Below are 26921 nucleotides of genomic sequence, written 5' to 3' on the forward strand. Positions count from 1 at the left end.
CCAGTCAGTGTGATGGAACCTGTTCTCTACCCCACAACCGATAGACCCAGTCACTGGGATTGAACCTGTTCTCTGCCCCACATCCGATTGGCCCAATCAGTGCAATGGAACTGTTCCCTGCTCCCAAGTGTTCCAAGGTGATTGTAAAGTAGCAAAAATAAATTCCGAAATGTTGAAGGAGCATCTTGGAGTGCTGTGCTCCAAAACTCCTTAAGCAGAAAGAGCAAAAAGCTAACCTAAAGCAATTTGGGTTACCTAACCCTTAGAACCCTAGGGGGCTGAAATTGACCCTTTTTGTTTTAAAGAGCCGTTACAGCCAGTAACGGGGTGGAAAGGATTTACCGCTCAGTCAGGGCGGAGTAGCCGATAATCGGGACATTGCCCTCATCCTTTTTTCAGGCGGAAAGGTGACCGTGCCATCGGCCACACGGAGAGTGGAGAGCACCAGTTCAAACTGTCACGGGAGCATCCAGTTGTGCCCCAGTAACTGCCCCCAAAGGAAGTGGCATGTGGGAAACTGCACTCCGCTTCCATTGAGGGGTGGTAAGGCCAATTCTGTGGCGGGAGCAGGACTTCCACGCTGGGGGCTAAAATTCCCTGCCCCAGAAGGTTACCGCCCCCAAGATGGGAGCCTGTGCGGGGAGGCAGAGGGAAGTTGAGGGGAGACGGGGGCGCGGGATGGAGAGGAGAATGGTGGAGGTGGGGGGGGGGCGGGTGGAGAAACCCAAGGCGGGGTACAGGAGGGGCCACATTGCAGCGGGGCTCTGTGCCTCGGTGCGGGGAGTGTTCAGAGTGGGGTGGGCGGGTTGACTGCGCAGATGGCGGTTGATGGATGTGGTGTGGTTGGGGGCGTGGCTCCGGGGTGGCCAGGGCTGGGGGCTCGACATCCGGGGGTGTTCGGCATTTGGGAAGGATTCTGACGGGACGGGGTGGGTTGGGTGCGGGGGGAGTGTTCCCGGTGTTGGGTGGGTCCGGAGCCAGTGGGGGGCATGCTCTTGGGATGGGGGTTGGGCTGTTTGGGGCTGGGATTGGGAGAGACTTCTTCACTCGGGGAGTTGTTGGCCTGTGGGGTTCCCTGCCACGGAGAGTTGTTGATGCCAGTTCATTGGATGTGTTCGGGAGGGAGTTGGATGTGGTCCTTGCGGCTGGGGGGGTCGGGGGGTGTGGAGGGGGCGTGGGGGGAGGTGCTGGGGTGAATGATCAGCCATGATCTTGTTGAATGGTGGTGCAGGCTCGAAGGACCTATTTTCTATCTTTCTATGACCCCTTACTGACCGGCGGCGAACCCTTTCTACCCCGCGAGGGAAATTGCCCCACGGGAGTGGATCGGTCGCCGCTCGGTGCCCCCGACAGCTGTACCTGGCGTGAAGCTGCCGGTGGCTGGGCGGCGTGTCCGCCCTTAAAGGGGAGGGCGCTCTGCCGTGGCCGCCATTTTATTTTAATTGTGGGCCGACTCTGAAGTAGGCCCAACAATGGCGGCCACGGATTCGACTGGGCCGCCAACAGGCAACCCGGCACCTCCTCTCGGGTACAGGGCCGCTGGCCCGGATGATGCCCTCCACGGTGAACCACTGGCGCCACTAAAGTGACTGCCGAGCTCGCAGCAGCCCTCCCCTTTAACTGAAGGTGACGGACGTTGCTACATGTCCGCGCACGTGCTCAGCGCGGCGCCGATGACACCGTTCCGCTGCCGCCCGAAACACCACCTCGATGGAATCGCTCATAAAAGGAGGTAAAATCACACTAATCACTGCCCCATGGTATTGGAGAGGTAAATCAGCAATTAAATCGATAAGCGCGCCCTATTTGAGGTGGAGGGCAATTTCTGCCCCTAGATGTTTATAGCAGAGAAGTAATCAGCTCATCGTGTCGATCCTGACCCTTTGTTAGAGCAACTCAAAATTAATTCTACTGCTGCACTCTCTTTCCATAGTCCGCTATAAGAACATAAGAAATAGGAACAAGAGTAGGCCATTTGGCCCCTCAAGCCTGCTCCGCCATTCAATAAGATCATGACTGATCTGATCATGGACTCAGCTCCACTTCCCTGCCCACTACCCATAACCCCTATCCCCATCTTCCTCAACCTCAAATATTTATCCAATTTTCCCTGAAAAGGAGCAAGAGTTTCAGCCTTGTCCACTCCCTGTGACAATGCATACCTCTAACAATTGCCCACACAAAGAAATCTCCCCTAACTTTGTCCTCACTCTCTCCATGACAATTTTAAATTGGTGACCTCATTACTGACTCTTCAACCACAGGAAACCATCTTTCCCTATTCACTACCAAACCCCTTTTTAATTTTAAGAACCTTCATGAAATCTTCCCTGAGCTTTCTCTGCTCCAGTGGAAACAGTTCCAGTATCTTAAGTCTCTCCTGATAATTAATGTCATCCATTCCTGGCATCATCCTAATGAATCCTAAGGCTTTAATGTCCTTTCTGTTACGGGTTGCCCAAAACTGCACACAGTACTCGAACAGTGGCCTAACCAATATTTTGCCTAAACTTACCATCGCTTTTTTATTCTTACACTCTGTGCCCCGGTTTATAAAACTCAAATTGCTACAGGCCTTTTTTATGGCTTTAACTGCCTGCACTTCCTTCCATCTCTCTCCACCCTAATCCAAACTGGATTCAATCTCGTCTATGTTCCTCAGCTGGACAACACAGGCAGCTCCTGTTAGCGTGACACATTTCGAGCAGTGTACTACATCGCTGCCCAATACATAGAGAAAGTTTGGAGTATCTAGTGAATTGACTGGCATTCTGCCCTTTGCCCCCTCATTAGGGGTTCCTCCCAGGCCACTCCTAGAAGGGGAATAGAGAAGCTTGATCTACAAGACACATTACGCCACTCGCGCAATGGGAGGTGTATGAGAGTCGGCACAAGTGGTTCCTCCTCCTTACTTATTGATGGGAGACTTGGACTCAGCTTGGCAGTCCTCTTCTCCCTCCCCACACTACAACTATATCCAGTGACATTGCTACGGTCAGGAAATCCCATACGGGGATGGAAGGGGTTAATTGCACCCTTCCATTGCTTGGTGCAGAGTGTTGTGACACCGACACATATTAAAAATGGCAGCCTATTATTTCCTGTTGCTCAGAGCTGCTTCTCTCCCCGGGACACACACTCCTCCTCCCTCCGCCCCCGTCCCGCCGCCAACACCCGCACTCCTCTCCCCTCGGGACCGGCTCCTCTCCCCCCGGGACACGCTCCTCTCCACCCAGGACACGCTCCTCTCTCCCCTGGGACCCGCTCCTCTCTCCCCCGGGACCGGCTCCTCTCTCCCCCGGGACCCGCTCCTCTCTCCCCCCGGGACCCGCTCCTCTCTCCCCCGGGACCCGCTCCTCTCTCCCCCCGGGACCCGCTCCTCTCTCCCCCAGGACCCGCTCCTCTCTCCCCCGAGACCTGCTCCTCTCTCCCCCCGGGACCTACTCCTCTCTCTCTCCCCCCGGGACCTGCTCCTCTCTCTCACCCCCCGGGACCTGCTCCTCTCCCCCCCGGGACCCGCTCCTCTCTCCCCCCGGGACCCGCTCCTCTCTCCCCCGGGACCCGCTCCTCTCTCCCCCGGGACCCGCTCCTCTCTCCCCCCGGGACACGCTCCTCTCCACCCGGGACACGCTCCTCTCTCCCCTGGGACCCGCTCTTCTCTCCCCCGGGACCCGCTCCTCTCTCCCCCGGGACCCGCTCCTCTCTCCCCCGGGACCCGCTCCTCTCTCCCCCCGGGACCCGCTCCTCTCCCCCCCGGGACCCGCTCCTCTCTCCCCCCGGGACCCGCTCCTCTCTCCCCCCGGGACCCGCTCCTCTCTCCCCCCGGGACCTGCTCCTCTCTCCCCCCGGGACCTGCTCCTCTCTCTCTCCCCCCGGGACCTGCTCCTCTCTCTCACCCCCCGGGACCTGCTCCTCTCCCCCCCGGGACCCGCTCCTCTCTCCCCTGGGACCCGCTCTTCTCTCCCCCGGGACCCGCTCCTCTCCCCCCGGGACCTGCTCCTCTCTCCCCCAGGACCCGCTCCTCTCTACCCCCGGGACCTGCTTCTCTCTCGCCCCGGAACCTGCTCCTCTCCCCCCCGGGACCCGCTCCTCTCTCCCCAGAGACCTGCTCCTCTCTCCCCCCGGGACCTGCACCTCTCCCCCCCCCGGGACCTGCTCCTCTCTCCCCCCGGGACCTGCTCCTCTCTCCCCCGGGACCCGCTCCTCTCTCCCCCCGGGACCTGCTCCTCTCTCCCCCGGGACCCGCTCCTCTCTCGCCCCGGGACCCGCTCCTCTCTCCCCAGAGACCTGCTCCTCTCTCCCCCCGGGACTCGCTCCTCTCTCCCACCGGAACCCGCTCCTCTCTCCTCCCGGAACACGCTCCTCTTCCCCCGGAACCTGCTCCTCTCTCCCCCCGGGACCTGCTCCTCTCTCCCCCAGGACCCGCTCCTCTCTCCCCCTAGACCTGCTCCTCTCTCCCCCCGGAACCTGCTCCTCTCTCCCCCCGGGACCTGCTCCTCTCCCCCCTGGGACCTGCTCCTCTCTCCCCCCGGGACCCGCTCCTCTCTCCCCCCGGGACCCGCTCCTCTCTCGCCCCGGGACCTGCTCCTCTCTCCCCCCGGAACCTGCTCCTCTCTCCCCCCGGAACCTGTCCTCTCTCCCCCAGGACCCGCTCCTCTCTCCCCCGAGACCTGCTCCTCTCTCCCCCCGAAACCTGCTCCTCTCTCCCCCCGGGACCTGCTCCTCTCTCCCTCCGGGACCTGCTCCTCTCTCCCCCCGGGACCTGCTCCTCTCTCTCTACCCCCGGGACCTGCTCCTTTCCCCACTTGGACCTGCTCCTCTCTCTCTCCCCCCGGGACCCACTCCTCTCCCCCCGGGACCCACTCCTCTCCCGCCGGGACCTGCTCCTCTCTCCCCCGGGGACCCGCTCCTCTCTCCCCCCGGGACCCGCTCCTCTCTCGCCCCGGGACCTGCTCCTCTCTCCCCCCGGAACCTGCTCCTCTCTCCCCCCGGGACCTGCTCCTCTCCCTCCCGGGACCCGCTCCTCTCTCCCCAGAGACCTGCTCCTCTCTCCCCCCGGGACCCGCTCCTCTCTCCCCCCGGAACCTGCTCCTCTCTCCCCCCGGGACCTGCTCCTCTCCCCCCCGGGACCTGCTCCTCTCCCCCGGGACCTGCTCCTCTCTCTCTCCCCCTGGGACCCGCTCCTCTCCCCCCGGAACCCACTCCTCTTCCCCCGGGACCTGCTCCTCTCTCCCCCGGGACCTGCTCCTCTCTCCCTCCCCCCGGGACCCACTCCTCTCCCCCCGGGACGCACTCCTCTCCCCTCGGGACATGCTCCTATCTTCCCCGGGACCTGCTCCTCTCTCCCCCGGGACCCGCTCCTCTCTTGCCCCGGGACCTGCTCCTCTCCCCTCCGGGACCTGCTCCTCTCTCCCCCCGGGACCTGCTCCTCTTTCGCCCCGGGACCTGCTCCTCTCTACCCCCGGGACCCGCTCCTCTCTCGCCCCGGGACCTGCTCCTCTCCCCCCTGGGACCTGCTCCTCTCTCCCCCGGGACCTGCCCCTCTCTCCCCCGGGACCTGCTCCTCTCTCCCCCCGGGACCTGCTCCTCTCTCCCCCGGGAACCAGTCCTCTCTCCCCCCGGGACCTGCTCCTTCCTCCCCCGGGTACCCGCTCCTCTCTCCCACCGGGACCTGCTCCTCTCTCCCCGGGACCCAGTCCTCTCTCCCCCCGGGACCTGCTCCTCTCTCCCCCCGGGACTCGCTCCTCTCTCCCCCGGGACCCAGTCCTCTCTCCCCCCGGGACCTGCTCCTCTCTCCCCCCGGGACCCGCTCCTCTCTCCCCCAGGACCCGCTCCTCTCTCCCCCAGGACCCGCTCCTCCCTTCCCCCGGAACCTGCTCCTCTCTCCCCCCGGGACCTGCTCCTCTCTCCCTCCGGGACCTGCTCCTCTCTCCCCCCGGGATCTGCACCTCTCTCTCTACCCCCGGGACCTGCTCCTTTCCCCCCTTGAACCTGCTCCTCTCTCTCTCCCCCCGGGACCCACTCCTCTCCCCCCGGGACCCACTCCTCTCCCGCCGGGACCTGCTCCTCTCTCCCCCGGGGACCCGCTCCTCTCTCCCCCCGGGACCCGCTCCTCTCTCGCCCCGGGACCTGCTCCTCTCTCCCCCCGGAACCTGCTCCTCTCTCCCCCCGGGACCTGCTCCTCTCTCCCCCCGGGACCAGCTCCTCTCCCCCCCGGGACCCGCTCCTCTCCCCCCCGGGACCCGCTCCTCTCTCCCCCCGGGACCCGCTCCTCTCTCCCCCCGGAACCTGCTCCTCTCTCCCCCCGGAACCCGCTCCTCTCCCCCCAGGACCCGCTCCTCTCTCCCCCCGGAACCTGTCCTCTCTCCCCCAGGACCCGCTCCTCTCTCCCCCGAGACCTGCTCCTCTCTCCCCCCGGAACCTGCTCCTCTCTCCCCCCGGGACCTGCTCCTCTCTCCCCCCGGGACCTGCTCCTCTCTCCCCCCGGGACCTGCTCCTCTCTCCCCCCGGGACCTGCTCCTCTCTCTCTACCCCCGGGACCTGCTCCTTTCCCCCCTTGGACCTGCTCCTCTCTCTCTCCCCCCGGGACCCACTCCTCTCCCCCCGGGACCCACTCCTCTCCCGCCGGGACCTGCTCCTCTCTCCCCCCGGGACCCGCTCCTCTCTCGCCCCGGGACCCGCTCCTCTCTCCCCCCGGGACCTGCTCCTCTCTCCCCCCGGGACCTGCTCCTCTCCCTCCCGGGACCCGCTCCTCTCTCCCCAGAGACCTGCTCCTCTCTCCCCCCGGGACCCGCTCCTCTCTCCCCCCGGAACCTGCTCCTCTCTCCCCCCGGGACCTGCTCCTCTCCCCCCCGGGACCTGCTCCTCTCCCCCCCGGGACCCGCTCCTCTCTCCCCAGAGACCTGCTCCTCTCTCCCCCCGGGACCCGCTCCTCTCTCCCCCCGGAACCTGCTCCTCTCTCCCCCTGGAACCCGCTCCTCTCACCCCGGGACCTGCTCGTCTCTCCCCCAGGACCCGCTCCTCTCTCCTCCAGGACCCGCTCCTCTCTCCCCCGGGACTCACTCCTCTCTCCCCCCGGAACCTGCTCCTCTCTCCCCCTGGGACCTGCTCCTCTCTCCCCCCGGGACCTGCTCCTCTCTCTCTCCACCCGGGACCTGCTCCTCTCCCCCCCCGGGACCTGCTCCTCTCTCTCTCCCCCCGGGACCCGCTCTTCTCCCCCCGGGACCCGCTCCTCTCCCCCGGGACCCGCTCCTCTCCCCCCGGGACCCGCTCCTCTCCCCCCGTGACCTGCTCCTCTCTCCCTCGGGACCTGCTCCTCTCTCCCCCGGGACCCGCTTCTCTCTCGCCCCGGGACCTGCTCCTCTCCCCCGGGACCTGCTCCTCTCTCTCTCCCCCTGGGACCCGCTCCTCTCCCCCCGGAACCCACTCCTCTTCCCCCGGGACCTGCTCCTCTCTCCCCCGGGACCCGCTCCTCTCTCCCCCGGGACCCGCTCCTCTCTCTCTCCCCCCGGGACCTGCTCCTCTCCCCCGGGACCCGCTCCTCTCTCTCTTCCCCCGGGACCTGCTCCTCTCCCCCCCGGGACCTGCTCCTCTCCCTCCCGGGACCTGCTCCTCTCTTTCTCCCCCCGGGACCCACTCCTCTCCCCCCGGGACCCACTCCTCTCCCCCCGGGACCTGCTCCTCTCTTCCCCGGGACCTGCTCCTCTCTCCCCCGGGACCCGCTCCTCTCTTGCCCCGGGACCTGCGCCTCTCCCCTCCGGGACCTGCTCCTCTCTCCCCCCGGGACCTGCTCCTCTCTCGCCCCGGGACCTGCTCCTCTCCCCCTCGGGACCCGCTCCTCTCCCCCCCGGGACCCGCTCCTCTCCCCCCCCGGGACCCGCTCCTCTCCCCCTCGGGACCCGCTCCTCTCCCCCTCGGGACCCGCTCCTCTCCCCCCCGGGACCCGCTCCTCTTCCCCCCGGGACCCGCTCCTCTCCCCCCCGGACCCGCTCCTCTTCCCCCGGGACCCGCTCCTCTCCCCCCCGGGGCCTGCTCCTCTCTCCCCCGGGGCCTGCTCCTCTCTCCCCCCGGGACCTGCTTCTCACCTGGTTTTCTGAATACACCTGGTTTATCCATTTGGTGAAGGTTTTTTTCTGCATATTCATGCGTTGCTGCTGGAGCTCCTTGATGCGGCCTTTCTCAAACTCCTCGTCCATCCTGACCTGTGGGTTGGAGACACAACACGATGAAGGGACAACTACATCACTGCGATCATCGCAGACAGAACTCAGGATCTCATCACCCCACCAACACAGCACTCTGCTTGCCACTGTGAAAGCTTCAGAAGTTGGTCTTTGAATACACAGTGTTCATTGTGGTTACTCTATGGTAATGTCTGTTAACCTTCCACTGAGGGGAGGAGGAGGAGGTGGAACCAATGACAAGAGTAATAGCTTTTGTTCGTGCTTTATTCAAGTCACTGTTTATTTTAATTTACAATGTGCAAGGGTTTCACAAGACATAAATACTGCGGTTTGGGGACAGGGAGGAGTTCACTGACTGATGCCACGATTTTGGCACACCGACTCTTTCAACACCATGAAGGGTCCAAGTTAAAACTTTGAATATGTAGAGCCTTATAACTCAGAAGTGGACCATTCGGCCCATTGTGCTTGTGCCAGCTCTTTGAAAGAGCGATCCAATTAGTCCCATTCTGCTAGTCGATCCCCCACAGCACTGCAAATGTCTCCTGTTCAAGTAATTATCCAATTACCTTTTGAAAGTTACTATTGAATCTGCTTCCAACACACTTTTCAGCAGTGCATTCCAGATCATAATAACTCGCTGCGTAAATATTTTTCCTCCAAGTTACTTTACTTTCTCCCTCTTTGCCTGAAGTTGCTGCCCAATGCTGGGTACAGCAGTCCTGTATTCTGCCTCAGTGCCCATCTCCTTAAAACCCTCTCCCCGGTCTCCACCACACTCACCTCCAACAACAAGTGTGAGGAGCTCATGGACTTCTTTGTCTCGAAGATTGAGACCATCAGGTATGAGCCCGGACAGCTGAGGGCTATTGAACTGAGGGCATCAACCCTGAACTGCTCCAGTCCCAACTGCCATTCACACACGCACTTTCCAGAGTAAAACCTCACAACTCAAAGCCCCGGCTGATTTATTTTCTCACTTTGGTCGAGAAATACAGACTCGGCCCAAACTCATCAGAATGAAATAAAAAGGCAAAACCCCCATGAATATCCAGCACTGTGCCCCTATCAGAGTGTCAGATACCAGGTGTATCCAGCGCTGCGTCCTTATCAGACAGTGTCAGATACCAGGTGTATCCAGAACTGTGTCCCTATCAGACAGTGTCAGATACCAGGAGTATCCAGCACTGTGTCCCTATCAGACAGTGTCAGATACCAGGTGTATCCAGAACTGTGTCCCTTTCAGAGTGTCAGATACCAGGTGTATCCAGAACTGTGTCGCTATCAAAGTGTCAGATACCAGGTGTATCCAGAACTGTGTCCCTATCAGAGTGTCAGATACCAGGTGTATCCAGCACTGTGTCCCTATCTGAGTGTCAGATACCAGGAGTATCCAGCACTGTATCCCTATCAGAGTGTCAGATACCAGGAGTATCCAGCACTGTGTCCCTATCAGACAGTGTCAGATACCAGGAGTATCCAGCACTGTATCCCTATCAGAGTGTCAGATACCAGGAGTATCCAGCACTGTATCCCTATCAGAGTGTCAGATACCAGGAGTATCCAGCACTGTGTCTCTATCAGAGTGGCAGATACCAGGTGTATCCAGCACTGTGTCCCTATCAGACAGTGTCAGATACCAGGTGTATCCAGCACTGTGTCCCTATCAGACAGTGTCAGATACCAGGTGTATCCAGCACTGTGTCCCTATCAGACAGTGTCAGGTACCAGGTGTATCCAGCACTGTGTCCCTATCAGAGTGTCAGATACCAGGTGTATCCAGCACTGTGTCCCTATCAGACAGTGTCAGATACCAGGTGTATCCAGCACTGTGTCCCTATCAGAGTGTCAGATACCAGGTGTATCCAGCACTGTATCCCTATCAGAGTGTCAGATACCAGGTGTATCCAGCACTGTGTCCCTATCAGAGTGTCAGATACCAGGTGTATCCAGCACTGTGTCCCTATCAGACAGTGTCAGATACCAGGTATATCCAGCACTGTATCCCTATCAGACAGTGTCAGATACCAGGTGTATCCAGCACTGTGTCCCTATCAGACAGTGTCAGATACCAGGTGTATCCAGCACTGTGTCCCTATCAGACAGTGTCAGATACCAGGTGTATCCAGCACTATGTCCCTATCAGACAGTGTCAGATACCAGGTGTATCCAGCACTGTGTCCCTATCAGAGTGTCAGATACCAGGTGTATCCAGCACTGTATCCCTATCAGAGTGTCAAATACGAGGTGTATCCAGCACTGTATCCCTATCAGAGTGTCAGATACCAGGTGTATCCAGCACTGTATCCCTATCAGAGTGTCAGATACCAGGAGTATCCAGCACTGTGTCCCTATCAGACAGTGTCAGATACCAGGAGTATCCAGCACTCTGTCCCTATCAGACAGTGTCAGATACCAGGTGTATCCAGCACTGTGTCCCTATCAGACAGTGTCAGATACCAGGTGTATCCAGCATTGTGTCCCTATCAGACAGTGTCAGATACCAGGTGTATCCAGAACTGTGTCCCTATCAGAGTGTCAGATACCAGGTGTATCCAGAACTGTGTCCCTATCAGAGTGTCAGATACCAGGTGTATCCAGAACTGTGTCCCTATCAGACAGTGTCAGATACCAGGAGTATCCAGCACTGTATCCCTATCAGACAGTGTCAGATACCAGGAGTATCCAGCACTGTATCCCTATCAGAGTGTTAGATACCAGGAGTATCCAGCACTGTGTCCCTATCAGACAGTGTCAGATACCAGGTGTATCCAGAACTGTATCCCTATCAGAGTGTCAGATACCAGGAGTATCCAGCACTGTGCCCCTATCAGACAGTGTCAGATACCAGGTGTATCCAGCACTGTGTCCCTATCAGACAGTGTCAGATACCAGGTGTATCCAGCACTGTGTCCCTATCAGACAGTGTCAGATACCAGGTGTATCCAGCACTGTGTCCCTATCAGACAGTGTCAGATACCAGGTCTATCCAGCACTGTGTCCCTATCAGACAGTGTCAGATACCATGTGTATCCAGCACTGTGTCCCTATCAGAGTGTCAGATACCAGGAGTATCCAGCACTGTATCCCTATCAGAGTGTCAGATACAAGGTGTATCTAGCACTGTATCCCTATCAGAGTGTCAGATACCAGGTATATCCAGCACTGTATCCCTATCAGAGTGTCAGATACCAGGAGTATCCAGCACTGTGTCCCTATCAGACAGTGTCAGATACCAGGAGTATCCAGCACTGTGTCCCTATCAGACAGTGTCAGATACCAGGTGTATCCAGCACTGTGTCCCTATCAGACAGTGTCAGATACCAGGTGTATCCAGCACTGTGTCCCTATCAGACAGTGTCAGATACCAGGTGTATCCAGCACTGTCTCCCTATCAGACAGTGTCAGATACCAGGTGTATCCAGCACTGTCTCCCTATCAGACAGTGTCAGATACCAGGTGTATCCAGCACTGTGTCCCTATCTGAGTGTCAGATACCAGGTGTATCCAGCACTGTATCCCTATCAGAGTGTCAGATACCAGGAGTATCCAGCACTGTCTCCCTATCAGACAGTGTCAGATACCAGGTGTATCCAGCACTGTGTCCCTATCTGAGTGTCAGATACCAGGTGTATCCAGCACTGTATCCCTATCAGAGTGTCAGATACCAGGAGTATCCAGCACTGTGTCCCTATCAGACAGTGTCAGATACCAGGAGTATCCAGCACTGTGTCCCTATCAGAGTGTCAGATACCAGGAGTATCCAGCACTGTGTCCCTATCAGACAGTGTCAGATACCAGGTGTATCCAGCACTGTATCCCTATCAGAGTGTCAGATACCAGGTGTATCCAGCACTGTATCCCTATCAGAGTGTCAGATACCAGGAGTATCCAGCACTCTGTCCCTATCAGACAGTGTCAGATACCAGGAGTATCCAGCACTGTGTCCCTATCAGACAGTGTCAGATACCAGGTGTATCCAGCACTGTGTCCCTATCAGAGTGTCAGATACCAGGTGTATCCAGCACTGTGTCCCTATCAGAGTGTCAGATACCAGGTGTATCCAGAACTGTGTCCCTATCAGACAGTGTCAGATACCATGTGTTTCCAGCACTGTGTCCCTATCAGACAGTGTCAGATACCAGGAGTATCCAGCACTCTGTCCCTATCAGACAGTGTCAGATACCAGGAGTATCCAGCACTGTGTCCCTATCAGACAGTGTCAGATACCAGGAGTATCCAGCACTGTGTCCCTATCAGAGTGTCAGATACCAGGTGTATCCAGCACTGTGTCCCTATCAGAGTGTCAGATACCAGGTGTATCCAGCACTGTATCCCTATCAGAGTGTCAGATACCAGGTGTATCCAGCACTGTGTCTCTATCAGAGTGTCAGATACCAGGTGTATCCAGCACTGTGTCCCTATCAGACAGTGTCAGATACCATGTGTTTCCAGCACTGTGTCCCTATCAGACAGTGTCAGATACCAGGAGTATCCAGCACTGTATCCCTATCAGACAGTGTCAGATACCAGGTGTATCCAGCACTGTGTCCCTATCAGACAGTGTCAGATACCAGGTGTATCCAGCACTGTGTCCCTATCAGACAGTGTCAGATACCAGGTATATCCAGCACTGTGTCCCTATCCCTATCCCCTTAAACCCCTCTCCCCTGCATCCACCACACTCGCCTCCAACACCAAGTGTGAGGAACTCATGGACTTCTTTGTCTCAAAGATTGAGACCATCCGATCAGCTGATCTGCGAGTTCCCTTCCTTCCCCTAGCCCACCAGGCCAAACTTCATCTGAGACTGCCACCTACCCTAACTCTAAACTCATATCTTTCTCTACTTTCTCTTTGATCTCCCCTCTTGATCTCTCCAAGCTCATCCTGTCCATGAGACTCACTTCATGCTCTCTTGACCCTATTCCCACTAAACTGCTGACCACCCAATTTCCTTTTCTGGCTCCCAGGTTAGCTGACATTGTTAACGTTCTTTCTTCTCGGGTACTGCTCCCCCTCATTCAAATCTGCTGTCATCACCGATCTCCTCAAAAAACCAACCCTTGACCCCATTTTGCTTGTTAGTTACCGCCCCATCTCCAACCACCCTTTCTTGTCCAAAGTACTTGTCGCCTCCCAAATCCGTGACCATCTTTCCATGAATTCCATGTTTGAATCCCTTCAATCCAGTTCCCGCCCTGCCACAGTACTGAAACTGCTCTCATCAAAGTCACAAATGACATCCTTTGTGACTGTGACAAAGGTAAACTATCCCTCCTCCTCCTTTCGACCTGTCTGCAGCCTTTGACACAGTTGACCACTCCACCCCCCTCCACGCCTCTCCACCATCGTCCAGCTGGGTGGGAATGCACTCGCCTGGTTCCATTCTTATCTATCTAACCATAGCTAGAAAATCTCCTGCAATGGCTTCTCTTCCTAATCCCTCATCATTACCTCTGGCGTCCCCCAAGGATCTGTCCTTGGCCCCCTCCTATTTCTCATCTATATGCTGCCCCTTGGCGATATCATGAGAAAACATTGCGTCACTTTCCAAATGAACGCTGATGACACCCAGCTCTACCTCTCCACCACTTCTCTCGATCCCCGCTTGGTATCTAAATTGTCAGATTGCTTGTCTGACATCCAGTACTGGATGAGCAGAAATTTTCTCCAATTAAATATTGGGAAGCCATTGTCTTTGGTCCCCGCCACAAACTGCATCCCTTAACCACTGACTTTATCCCTCTCCCTAGCATCAACCTGAGGGTGAACAAGACTGTTCGCAACCTAGGTATCATATTTGAACCTGAAATGAGTTTCCGCGGGGCATAACTAAAACCGCCTTTTTCCACCTCCATAACATTGCCCACCTCCGCCCCTGCCTCAGCTCTTCCACTGCTGAAACCCTCATTCATGCCTTTGTTACCTCTAGACTTGACTACTCCAACTCACTCCTGGCCGGCCTCCCACATTCCACACTACGTAAACTTGAGGTCATCCAAAACTCAGCAGCCCGTGTACTAACCCGCACCAAGTCCCACTCACCCATCACCCCTGTGTGCTTTCTGACCTACATTGGCTCCCAGTTAAACAACACCTCGATTTCAAAATTCTCATCCCTGTTCACAAATCACTCCATGGCCTTGCCTCTTCCTATCTCTGTAATCTTTTTCAGCCTCACAACCCCACAAAATGTCTGTGCTCCTCAAATTCTAGCCTCTTGGACATCCCCCATTTTAACTGCTCAACCATCAGTGGCCGTGCCTTCAGCTGCCTGGGCCCTAAGCTCTGGAACTCCCTCCCTAAACCTCCCCGCCTCTCTTTCCTTCTTTAAGACGCTCCTTAAAACTTACCTTTTTAAACAAGCTTTTGGTCATCTGCCTTAATTTCTTATTTTGTGGCTCGGTGTCAAATCTGTTTTGTCTTGTAACAACTGTTGTGAAGCGCCTTGGGATGTTTTACTATGTTAAAGGCGCTATATAAATAAAAGTTCCTTCACGGTGGGCAGCGGAAACGTTACAAGGACACCCTCAAAGCCTCCCTGAAAAAGTACAACATCCCCACCGACACCTGGGAATCCCTGGCCAAAGACCGCCTTAAGTGGAGGAGGTGCATCCGGGAGGGTGCTGAGCACCTCGAGTCTTGTCGGCGAGAGCATGCAGAAATCAAGCACAGGCAGCGGAAAGAGCGTGCAGCAAACCCGTCCCACCCATCCCTTCCCTCAACGACTATTTGCCCACCTGTGACAGGGACTGTGGCTCTCGTATTGGACTGTTCAGTCACCTAAGGACTCATTTTAATAGTGGAAGCAAGTCTTCCTCGATTCCTAGGGACTGCCTATGATAATGATGATGATTTTATCAGACAGTATCAGATACCAGGTGTACCCAGCAGTGTATTCCTGTGTCAGACCCCAAGGTGTATCACAGGAGACAGCCATTCAGCCCATTGTGCATGTGCTCTCTCTGAGACAGCTATCCCCTTATGCCCAGTCCCCTGTCTTTTCTCCATTCAGCCCATCATGTCTGTGCCCTTTCACAGAGAGATTTCCCCTCAGTCCCAATCCTTTGCTGTTTCCCCATTATGTCCATCGCCCCTGTGCCTGCTCTCTGAATGAGATATCCACTTAATCAGATTCCCCTGTCCTTTCCCCACATACTTAATATGTTTTCCCTTTTCTTTTATTAAATCCCTTTCCATTTTAAAAGCTGTTGTGGATCTGCTTCCACCAGTGTTTCCTGTAGGACCTTCCTTGTCCTAACTATTCCCGTCATAAAACTTATCCCAACCTCTCTCTTCTCTCTTGGTGTTAATCTTACATTTATGCTCTCTAATTAACGACTTAACAATGGAAAGAGTTCTTGCTGATTTACTTCATTAAACCTTTCATTATTTCCAACATACCGGTTAGAAATCCTCACCAAATGGAGCTACAATATTCTATGGCTGCACAGATACGGATGTTACTGACAGTGACAAGTTGGGCAGAGTTTGTTTGGAACACACCCCCCATCGCTTTCGAACAACTTGTTTGCCTCAGTCTTGTTGAGACTGTATGACCAACTCAAAGAACTGAACGCTTAATTGCAGAGAGTGGAGATGGGTGGCCAACATGGGCCCATCCTTCGCAAGTTACTGACTTAAGCCGGGAGTTTCCTTGGCGCTGCTGTAACTTTGCCGCGAATGCGGCGGAAACGTCGCTTACGTCTGTATTTAGTGTTCAAGGAAGCACACCAGTTTCATCGATCTCTTTCTGTGGTAAGCTGGTCCTTCAGATGGGGAAAAAGAGTTGGGGGAGGTGTTCAAGATCAAAGAGGAGATGGGGAAGGTGGGGGAAGAGAAGTAGCGAGACCGAGTGGTTGAGAGAACGTCTCACTGTTATAACGTCTGTATATAAAATTATAATTTTTTAGTGTTACATCTGTATATAAAATTACACCTCTGTGTATAAATGTAATTTGTCTGCAGCACACAGGAGGTGTACTTCAGCACCAGCATGTACAGGGCGTGTCTATGAACTAGTCTCTAAACTAAGCTTACGGGATCCTGGGCTTTCATGAAGTGTGGAAATTATGATGAACCTGCATAAAACACTGGTTCGGCCCCAACTGGAGTATTGTGTCCAATTCTGGGCACCGCACTTTAGGAAGGATCTGAAGGCTTTGGAGAGGGAGCAGAAAAGATTTACAAGAATGATTCCAGGGATGAGGGACTTCAATTACGTGGATTGACTGGAGACTGGAGAAGCTGGGGTTGTTCTCCTTAGAGCAGGAAAGGTTGAGAGGAGATTTGGTAGAGGTGTTCAAAATCATGAGGGGTCTGGACAGAGTAGATCGAGAGAAACTTCCCATTGGTGAAGGGTCGCGAACCAGAGGTCACAGATTTAAGGTGATTGGCAAAAGAACGAAAGGCGACGCAAGAAAAACCTTTTTTACGCAGCGAGTGGTTAGGACCTGGAATGCACTTCCTGAAATTGTGCTGGAGGCAGACTCAATCACGGCTTTCAAAAGGGAGTTGGATAAGTACCTGAAAGAAAAACATTGGTAGGGCTACGGGGAAAAGGCGGGGGGAGTGGGACTAACTGAGGTGCTCTTGCAGAGACAGCACGGGCTCGACGGGCCGAATGGCCTCCTTTTGTGCTGTAACCATTCTATGATTTTAATGAGTCAATGAACTGGTCTCTAATCTAGCCAATGAACTCGTCGCCAAGCCAGTTAGGACTGCGCCCTGTTATGACACAATTGATAATGGTTCCGGGAACGGTCTAAAGTTCTGCTTTACTGTAACTCATAAAAGGGAGTGCTCGCTGGAGATTTTTGACAGATGAGTCTGTGCTGATATGTACAACAGATACAGAGTAAAAAAATCTGTCAGTCAAGTTCTAAAACAAAATGTTTCTATTAATTCCCTTAATTATTTTCACATCATTTTTTCTGTTCTCCAATCTTAAAAGAACTGATAACTGAGATCAAATAAAATCTATGGTCGGAATTTTCTGGGGACCGTACAGGCACGATTGGAGGCGGGCCGGGTGAGAAATTTGAAATGAAGTTGTAGCGGGTCAGGAATCCGTCGTCATCCCGCCCCCACCCCGTGGGCATGTTTGCCGGTGCGGCAGCAACTTGAACAGCAGAGATGGGCGACCTAATTCAAATCATTAGCACCTTGTCAGACCCTTAAGTGCCTTTTTCAGCCAACCTTTCAAATTTCCCTGGCTGCCCACGGGATTCACACAGCTCGGTAACCACGTCTGTCAGCCCGAGGCAGGAGTTGAGTGGCCATCGCTCCAGCTGATTACATGACAGCATGAAATGTACTATCAAAGCTCCCACCTCACAGCTGGTCACTTTCCTCTGGCAGAAGCTGTTGCTGACTCCATTCCCAGCACACATTTACATAGGATATATGGCACAGAAACAGGCCATTAGGCCCAACCAATCCATGCAGGCATTTATGCTCCACTCATGCCTCCTCCCATCTTTCCTCATCTAAATGTCGCTTGCCTAGCCTCCCCTTAAATGCATCTATACTATTTGCTTCAACCACTCCCTGTGGTAGCAAGTTTCACATTCTCACCACTCTTTGGGTAAAGAATTTTCTTCTGAATTTCCTTTTGGATTTCTTGGTGACCATCTTATATTTATGGAGTGCAAAATTGCCCATTATTGTGCCTCCAAGGGGCAAGAGAGTTTCGCCGGGGGGGGGGGGGGCACTAGCACTAGGAAATTGGCCTGGAGGTTTAGGAGACAGCGCCGTGTCGTTAGTGCCCCGGGCCACCGCGCAACTGGCGACGACATCATCGCGTGTGGGGTGATCCCTCACTGCCCTTAACGCCCCGCAGGGAAATTGCCCCTGGGGTCGCAAGGCAGGCACGGGCGGATGTCAGCGCCAATGCGGGTCATGAAGCTGGCGGACATCCATTTCCGGACGCTGTTTAAAGGGGCAGCCAGCAGCGCCCTGGGCCGCCATCTTTATTTGTCGGCCGACTCTTGGGTCAACCCGACCATGGCGGCCCTAGCATGTACCGGGCCGCCATCATGCAGCCCGACACTCCGTCTTGGGTGCCGGGCTGCTGACCTGGTCTCATGCTGCCCTGGTGGCCCAGTGGCAGCCAACAAAGGGCTGTGCAGAGTGTGCAGTGGCCCTCCCCTTTAATCCAAGGAGAGGGACGTTGTAGCGTGTTAGCAGCGCGCACTACAGGACCGCCTCTCAAAGGAAGCGGAGTGCTGGAGACAATGCCAGAGACAGCGTTCAGCTTCCTTTGAGGGGCGGTACACCCAATTTTGCATTGGGTGCAAGACTTCAGGGCCGGGCGATAAAAGTCCCGGCCCTGGAAGTTTACAGTCCCCAATTGGGGTGAGGGGAAATTTAGCCCCCATGGCCTCTAGTTATGCTCTTCCCCACAAGTGGAAATATTCTCTCTGTATCAACTCTATCAAGACCTTTCATACTGATAAAGACCTCTATTAGGTCACCTCTTAGCCTTCTTTTTTCAAGAGAAAAGAGACCCAAGCCTGTTCATTCTTTCCTGATATGTATACCCTCGCATTTCTGGTATCATCCTTGTAAATCTTCTATGCACCCTCTCCAGTGCCTCATTATCCTTTTTATAATATGGTGACCAGAACTGTACGCAATACACTTAAGTGTGGTCTAACCAAGGTTCGATACAGGTTTAGCATAACTTCCCCACTTTTCAATTCTATCTCTCTAGAAATAAGCTTGAATATATATAAGAAATAGGAGCAGGGGTAGGCCATTTGGCTCCTCGAGCCTGCTTGGTTTGCTTTTTTTATGGCCTTACTAACCTGTGTCGCAACTTTTAGCGATGTGTGTATTTGTATCCAAGATCCCTTTGTTCCTCTACCCCACCCAGACTCTCACCCTCCAAGTAATAAGTGACCTCCCTATTCTTCCTACCAAAATGTAATACCTCACATGTATCTGTGCTGAACTTCATTTGCCAACTATATGCCCATTCTGCAAGTTTATTAATATCCTCCTGTAATTTGTTGTAGTTCTCCTCAGTATTGACTATTTAGTGTCATCCTCAAATTTAGTAATTGTGTTTTTGATTCAAAATTCTAAATCGTTAATATAAATTGTGAACAGTGGTCCCAGCACTGATCCTTGTGGAACACCACAACCCACCTTCTGCCACTGTGATTTAGATTTAGCTTTCTACAGCAAGTGTTTCCAGCAATGTTGCCATCCTGTCTCACCTCATTGGTACAACCTATCACACCATTGACAGATTGCTTCTCTCATCTCTACTTGACCTGCCATCTATTCCATCAGCATGGATGTCTTTATACCGTCTCACCTTGCTCCTCAGAATCAGACCATGATGGGCCCCAAAACCAGCAGCACCAACACCACCACCAACCTTCTCCTCAACCACCTAATGCTACACAGCACAGAGGGCATCAGTGCAGGGCTGTGCTGGAGGTGATACACCCAACACAGGGTGTGCAGGCAGAGGATGAGCTTCCTCAACATGACTCAGCAGCAGTGCCAAAAGAGGCTCAGGCTATCGCACAGATATTTGCTCATTGCTCGAGCAAGACCTGCAGCCCAGAGGAGCGGGTGGATAGGCCTTACCAATGGCTGTGAAAGTCACCAGCACCCTCAACTTCTTTGACCTCAGGTGCCTTCCAAGGATCTGCAGCAGACATTTGCGGCATCTCGCAGTCATGGGCATCTTGCTAGGGGTTCCCCTTGGCCTGGATAAGGAATGGGAGGAGGACAGGAGTCCAGGCAGAGCAGCATCAGCTTCTGCAGGAGAGAGAGAGAAAATGTGTGGGAGGGGGGTGGGGGGGGTGGAGGGCAAGGTGGACTTCTTTCATCCTCCTCTGGACCTCCTCCTCTGGGCCTCCAGTGACACATCAGTGAACCTATGTGCTCTCTCCCTCAGTCCTTGAGCCATCCTGAAACACGGCTTTGTGTGTCAGCCAGCAAACTTCACAGCTGCAGTGGAAGTGGGTGAGTAGAGCACACATATACTGCTCCATGAATATTGTGTCGAATCAGCGCTTGAGTACTAAACCTGCAGGTATCCGTTTTAGCACCTCCAGGCACGTTCAAATTATGGTAAGCAGCAATTAGACTCAGAATTGCCAGCAAAAAACAGATTTTCAAACAGGCGTGTGTTATTAGCACAACACCCACTTAGTGCCTGTTTTCACCCTTTCACCAAAATAACCGCTATCATTTGTCATATGTGCTATAATGTGGGTGTACCAGTATGAGTGCAAGTGTGGTACAGCACTTGTTTCTGTGGTGTAAGGTGTGTGTACCAGCATGAGTGTAAGTGTGGTCAAAGAAAGAACTTGCAGTTATCTAGTTCCTTTCATGATCTCAGAACATCACAAAACACTTCACAGCCCATGAAGTACCTTCGAAGTGTAGTCACTGTTGTAATGTAGTTCTACCTTCCAGGTCCATTCATGAGCCAGTCCAGTTGGCCAGTTATTAACAGTCCCCTCATTTAGGCATCAGGTTTCCAGGATGGCCACAGAGGGTTGACTTGGTTCTGAATTTCTATCACCAGGCAGGTCATCAAAGAGCTACCTCAATCACAAGGAGGCTCACTTCCTCTCCCACATGAATACAGTCACTAGCTGATAATGACACAACTGAAAAGTGAGAGTTTGAGTCCTTGCTAGATGGAGAGCACAGGGAGCATCAGAGGAAGCGTACAGGACATGGGCCCATACTTCCACCAGGAATACTGTACAATACACAGAACCCCATACCTCCACCAGTGATAGAGTACAGGAAACCAGGTCCATTGTATTCTCTGTGGAGAACATCCACCAGGTTGGGAGGCGGAGAACAAACAATGGACGAGTCATCCCAGACTACATTCAAGTCTGCCCATCAGCCAGTTACAACAGCATCGGGAGTGGCCTGGGAGAAGGCCCTTTGCCTCATTTGCACATGGGCTACACTGCACCAAAATCCACAAGTAACAAGAGAGAATAATTTGACAATCAGTGGGAAGATAAACATTTTACAGGACATGATTCATCTGAGTATTGGATATTTAAATGTAAAAAGGGTTCCTCATTATTAAATAATTATTCATTAGTTTTTTTGTGCTTCTTTCTGTAAAATAACTGTTTAGTGAATGCTGATAACATCGGGTTACTGGTTTGGACGACTTATTGTTTCCCAGTATGAGATATGTTGACATAAATCATTAACCCACAATGCTTCAGCTGTGTGTGTTAATTAATTAATATGCTTCATACCATACGGACCACTTACTTTTCCAAGCATTCCTTTGCTGAATAAAGCACAAAAGATTTTTTAAAAATCAAAGGATAGCAAAACCACCAATGACTTGCATTTATACAGCACCTTTCACGATCTCAGGACGTCTCAAAGCACTTTCCAGCCAATGAAGTATTTTTGAAGCATAGTCACTGTTGTAATGTACAAAACATGGCAGCCAATTTGCACATAGCAAGGTCACACAAACAGCAATGAAATAATGACCAGATAATTTGTTTTGGTGATTATGTTTATTGTGGGATAACATAAGAAATAGGAGCAGGAGTCGGCCATTTGGCCCCTCGAGCCTGCTCCGCCATTTAATAAGATCATGACAGATCTGATCATGGACTCAGCTCCTCTTCCCTGCCCCTCCATTCCCCTATCGTTCAAAAATCTGTCTATATCCACCTTAAATATATTCGATGACCCAGCCTCCACAGCTCTCTGGAGCAGAGAATTCCAGAGATTTATGACCCTCTGAGAGAAGAAATTCCTCCTCGTCTCAGTTCTAAATATTGGCCAGGACATCAGGGATAACTCCCCTGCTCTTCTTCAAAATAGTGCCATGGGATCTTTTACATCCACCCGAGAGGGCAGACGGGCCTCGGTTTAACATCTCATCCGAAAGACGGCACCTCCAATAGTGTCTGCCAGGATTTTGAGCTCAAGTGTCTGGAATGGGGCTTGAACCTTCTGATTCAGAGGTGAGAGTGTTACCCACTGAGTCTGGGTGTGAGATGGGGGAAGCCGATACATATGGGGAGATAGGGATGCACACCATCCTTGGGCCTTCAATGATGGATCCATCTTAAGCAGTCAATCTTGCTGAACTTTTCCTACCATTCAGCACATGAAGGTTCCTTAAAATTCAGCAAGACTTTCTGGCCAGGATTCCTCATGCAATCACACCTTATTCAAGCTTTCTTCTTGATGTCAGAGTTGTCCCTATTTTTCAGTAACAAGTATACAGCAGCAGAACTTTGAACTTTTATGATCCTAATTTGAATTGGATTTATTCCACTTTATTTCTACATACGTATTATTGTTTTAAAAACAGTGTCAAATCATCTGAAGAAAATACAAAATAAAATCTAAGAGGTACACAAACCGATGGTCTCCTACCAGTTATCACGGAAGCCTCTTGCAATGTTGATCAACGGCACCCAGTCTCTGAGTGTTTTGAAACAATCCACACTCAGCTCTCCTTCACGTATAAAGAATCAGGTCTTATTCCTTTCCTAATCTACTCCAGACTCTGATATAACTTTTTTTTTCTTCCTGTGACCTTTGATAATAACTCGAAGGCATTTACAGTCCTCCTCCTCCTCGTCAGCCAGTCAGCCACCTGACCCACTGCACGGTTAAAGGCCACAGATATCAGATCTGAAATAGCGCAAAAAATGAATACACTAAGAGGAGGAAGAGGGAAAAAGTGACACTCCCTACACAAGAGGGCAAAGATTAAGGACATAACTTACTCAAATTATTAACCACAATGTCATCTCCCCACCAGACAATATCACAGTTCAAGTGTATTCAATAGTCATGTGGGCCAGATTCATCACTTAACCCTTGGAGCAATGCATTATTTCCATACTCAAATCTCAGATACGTAGTGAGTAAAGGCATTGTGGGCCCGGGGGAGGATGAGATTCAAACAACAACTTGCATTTATATAGCGCCTTTAACATAGTAAAATTTCCCAAGGCGATTCACAGTGTTAGCGAACAAAAAAATGACACCTAACCAAAGGAGACGTTAGGACAGGTGACCAAATGCTTAGTCAAAGAGCTAATGGTTAGTCAAGGATTTAAGCAGCGTCTTAAAGGAAGCGAGGCGGAGAGGTTTACTGAGAAATTCCAGAACTTAGGGCCTAGACAACTGAAGGCATGGCCATCAATGGTGAGTTGGAGGAGCAGAGAGATCTCGTAGGGTTGTAGGGCTGGAAGAGGTTACAGAGATAGAGAGGGAGCAAAGCCATGGAGGGATTTGAACACACGGATTCTTGCAGATGAATGTTATTTTTAAACCAACGCACTTAAATATACAGGCAACTTTCGATTATCCGGGTCCCTCGGGGATTGGGCTATTCCGGGTAAACGATTTTTCCGTTAGGGTGAGTCTACATTTTAAAATTAAAACTTTAATGAATAAATACAATCGTTAAGGCGAGTTTACATTTATAAGTTAAAACTTTAATGAATCAATACAATCAGCTACAAACATAACAAAAGATGGATATTACCAGCATGCATGTACAGGTTCTGTGCCTGGAACCCAATGCTGGCACTGCCCCCGGTCCCAACGTCAGCGGCGGCCGCGAAAGACAGTGGCACACACACACACCAGCAAAGCAAGGACAGAGGAGGGTGATTTTTACGGTGAGTGAGAGAGAGCGTATGTGTGAGAGAGAGAATGAGCAAATACAAATGAGGACAGTGTTTGGAAGGTGATTTTTCTAAATTATTTGGAGCTGTCTTTTCACTTGTTAGCAACAGAATTTAAAATCCCATTACAATGGTTTCCCGTTGGATCCGTGTAAGGATAATCGAGAGTTGCCTGTAGTATTTAAAAAAACACAATTATGTCTTCCTTTTCCAAGTATTACTTCGATTTTGCTAGTATTTCACTCCATGCAAGATGCCAAGAGGTTGTGTTCAAAAACGACATACTGGTCACAGGTCGGGACACCATCGAACACTTGCAGAACCTGGAAGACGTTCTAAGTCGGCTAGATCGTGTGGGACTCAGGTTGAAATGCTCGAAGTGTGTTTTCCTAGCGCCAGAGGTTGAGTTCTTAGGGACAAGAATCGCGACAGACGGCATCAGACCCACCGATGCCAAGACGGAGGCCATCAAGAACGTGCCAAGACCACAGAACGTGACGGAGCTGCGATCGTTCCTGGGATTCCTCAATTATTTTGGTAATTTCCTACACAGATTAAGCACCTTGCTCGAACCTCTACACGTGTTGCTACGCAAGGGAGATGACTGGGTATGGGGGAAATCACAAGAGACAGCTTTTGAGAAAGCCCGAAATCTGTTATGTTCCAACAAACTGCTTGTCCTGTATGATCCTTGTAAATGTTTAGTGCTAGCTTGCGATGCATCTTCGTACGGGGTCAGGTGTGTGTTACAAGCAGCAAGCGAATTGGGAACAGTGCAACTGGTCGCTTACGCGTCCAGGAGCTTGTTCAAGGCCGAAAGGGCCTACAGCATGATTGAAAAAGAAACTCAGGCATGCGTTTACGGGGTAAAAAAAATGCATCAGTATCTGTTTGGGCATAAGTTTGAGTTAGAAACTGACCATAAGCCGTTCATATCGCTATTCTCAGAGAGCAAAGGTATCAATACCAATGCCTCTGCTTGCATCCAAAGATGGGCGCTCACGCTGTCTGCATATAACTATGTAATTCGCCACAGGCCAGGCACAGAGAACTGCGCTGATGCTCTCAGCCAGCTACCATTGCCCACCACCGGGGTGGAAATGGCACAGCCTGCAGACTTGCTCTAGTTGATGGATGCATTTGAAAACGAAAATGCCCGTTACGGCCCGCCAGATCAGGACCTGGACCAGCCAGGATCCTTTACTGTCCCTTGTAAAAAAACTGTGTCCTCCATGGGAGCTGGTCCAGCGTCCCAGCGGAGATGCATGAAGAGATCAAGCCGCTCCAGCGGCGTAAAGACAAAATGTCCATACAGGCGGACTGTCATTTGTGGGGTAATCACGTGGTTTTTCCCAAGAAAGGCAGGGAAACGTTCATACGCGACCTACACAGTATCTACACAGTATCCACCCAGACGTAGTAATGATGAAAGCTATAGCCAGATCCCATGTGTGATGGCCCGGCATAGACTCAGATTTGGAGTCTTGCGTGCGCCAATGCAACACTTGCTCTCAACTGAGCGATGCACCCAGGGAGGCACCGCTAAGTTTGTGGTCATGGCCCTCCAAACCGTGGTCTAGGATCCGCGTTGACTTCGCTGGCCCGTTTCGAGGCAAAATGTTCTTGGTTGTTGTGGATGCTTTTTCAAAGTGGATTGAGTGTGTAATAATGCCTGCAAGCACGTTCACTGCCACCATCGAAAACCTACGAGCCATGTTAGTCTCGCACGGCCTGCCTGATGTCCTTGTCAGCGACAATGGGCCGTGCCTCACCAGCGCTGAATTCAAGGAATTCATGACACACAGGAATTCATGGCCAGGCAGAATGGGCAGTCCAAACTATCAAGCAAAGCTTGAAATGCGTGTCGGTAGGCTCCCTGCAGACCCGCCTGTCCCGAGTCCTGCTCAGCTACCGCACCAGACCCCACTCGTGTTACACTCATAATAAATGGTCAGACTGAGTACTGTGTGTAATGAGCAAGTGTGACCTTAGCTCCTTTATTAAGATTCCAGAGTGCAGGTACCTCGTGGGTGGCCTGCTTATATACTGTGCTCCCAAGGGATGCTGGGATCCCTTGGGACTCCAACAGGTAGGCCCTCTGGTGGTCAGGTGTGATGCAGGTTACAAGGGGTTAAATACATAACATCACTCTCCCGTGAAGCCAACAGTACTCTTATTTACAAGGTGAGACGATCTGGGGCTTTGCGTCCCTTGTCGATCATCTCGGTACAAATGAAAACAAACTCATCATTCCCAGCGGCCTTGCCGGGCTGCTGGGAATGATGAGTTTGTTTTCATGGTCAACTGTGATGTCAGTTGCCACTTGTGTGTGTGTTGGAAGGTCAAAGTTGGTGGTGTCCTTTTCAGGTTGTTTGTAGCTGTTGGTAAACCGCAATTTGATTTGGTCCAAGTGTTTTCTGTGCATTTGTCCATGGGACAACCGGGTCTGCAGGGAGCCTTCCGACACGTGTTTCAAGCTTTGTTTGATGGTCTGAACTGCCCGTTCTGCCTGCCGTTGGATGCGGGCTTGAACAGGGCAGATGTGACATGTTTGATCCCGTTGCAGGTCATGAATTACTTGAATTCAGCACTGGTGAAGCACAGCCCATTATCGCTGACTAAGACATCTGGCAGGCCGTGCGTGACAAACATGGCTTGTAGGTTTTCAATGGCGGCCGTGGATGTGCTTACAGACATTATTGCATATTCAACCCATTTTGAGTAAGGATCCACGACAACCAAAAATATTTTGTCTAGGAACCGGCCCGCATAATCTACACGGTTTGGACGGCCATGACCACGAACTTGGCGGTGCCTCTCTGGGTGCATTGCTCAACTGAGAGCAAGTGTTGCACTGGCGCACGCATGACTCTAAATCTGAGTCGATGCCAGGCCACCACACGTGGGCTACTACTTTCATCATTATGATGCCTGGGTGGGTGTTGTGCAGTTCGCAAGTAAATTTGTCTCTGCCTTTCTTGGGCAAGACTACGCGATTGCCTCACAAAAGCCAGTCCGCCTGCAGGGACAGCTCGTCTTTGCGTCTGTGCAACGGCTTAATCGTTTCCTG

At 52.8% G+C, this 26921-nt stretch overlaps 1 protein-coding gene across 1 annotated transcript in view; it reads right to left on the reverse strand.

Annotated features, from left to right (window-relative positions):
- Positions 1-22658, reverse strand: part of sptbn5 (spectrin, beta, non-erythrocytic 5) — a 635480-nt gene extending 612822 nt beyond the window's left edge. The window contains exons 1-2 of the mRNA XM_070878655.1: positions 22587-22658; positions 8085-8201 (exon numbers count right to left, since the gene is read on the reverse strand). Coding sequence (XP_070734756.1) covers positions 8085-8195 — 111 coding nt within the window. The 5' untranslated portion in view covers positions 8196-8201; positions 22587-22658. The remainder of the gene's footprint in view (positions 1-8084; positions 8202-22586) is intronic.
- Between the last annotated feature and the right edge of the window lie 4263 nt (positions 22659-26921).

This window comes from Pristiophorus japonicus, chromosome 4, assembly GCF_044704955.1.
Source record: "Pristiophorus japonicus isolate sPriJap1 chromosome 4, sPriJap1.hap1, whole genome shotgun sequence".
Taxonomy (NCBI): Eukaryota; Metazoa; Chordata; class Chondrichthyes; family Pristiophoridae; genus Pristiophorus; species Pristiophorus japonicus.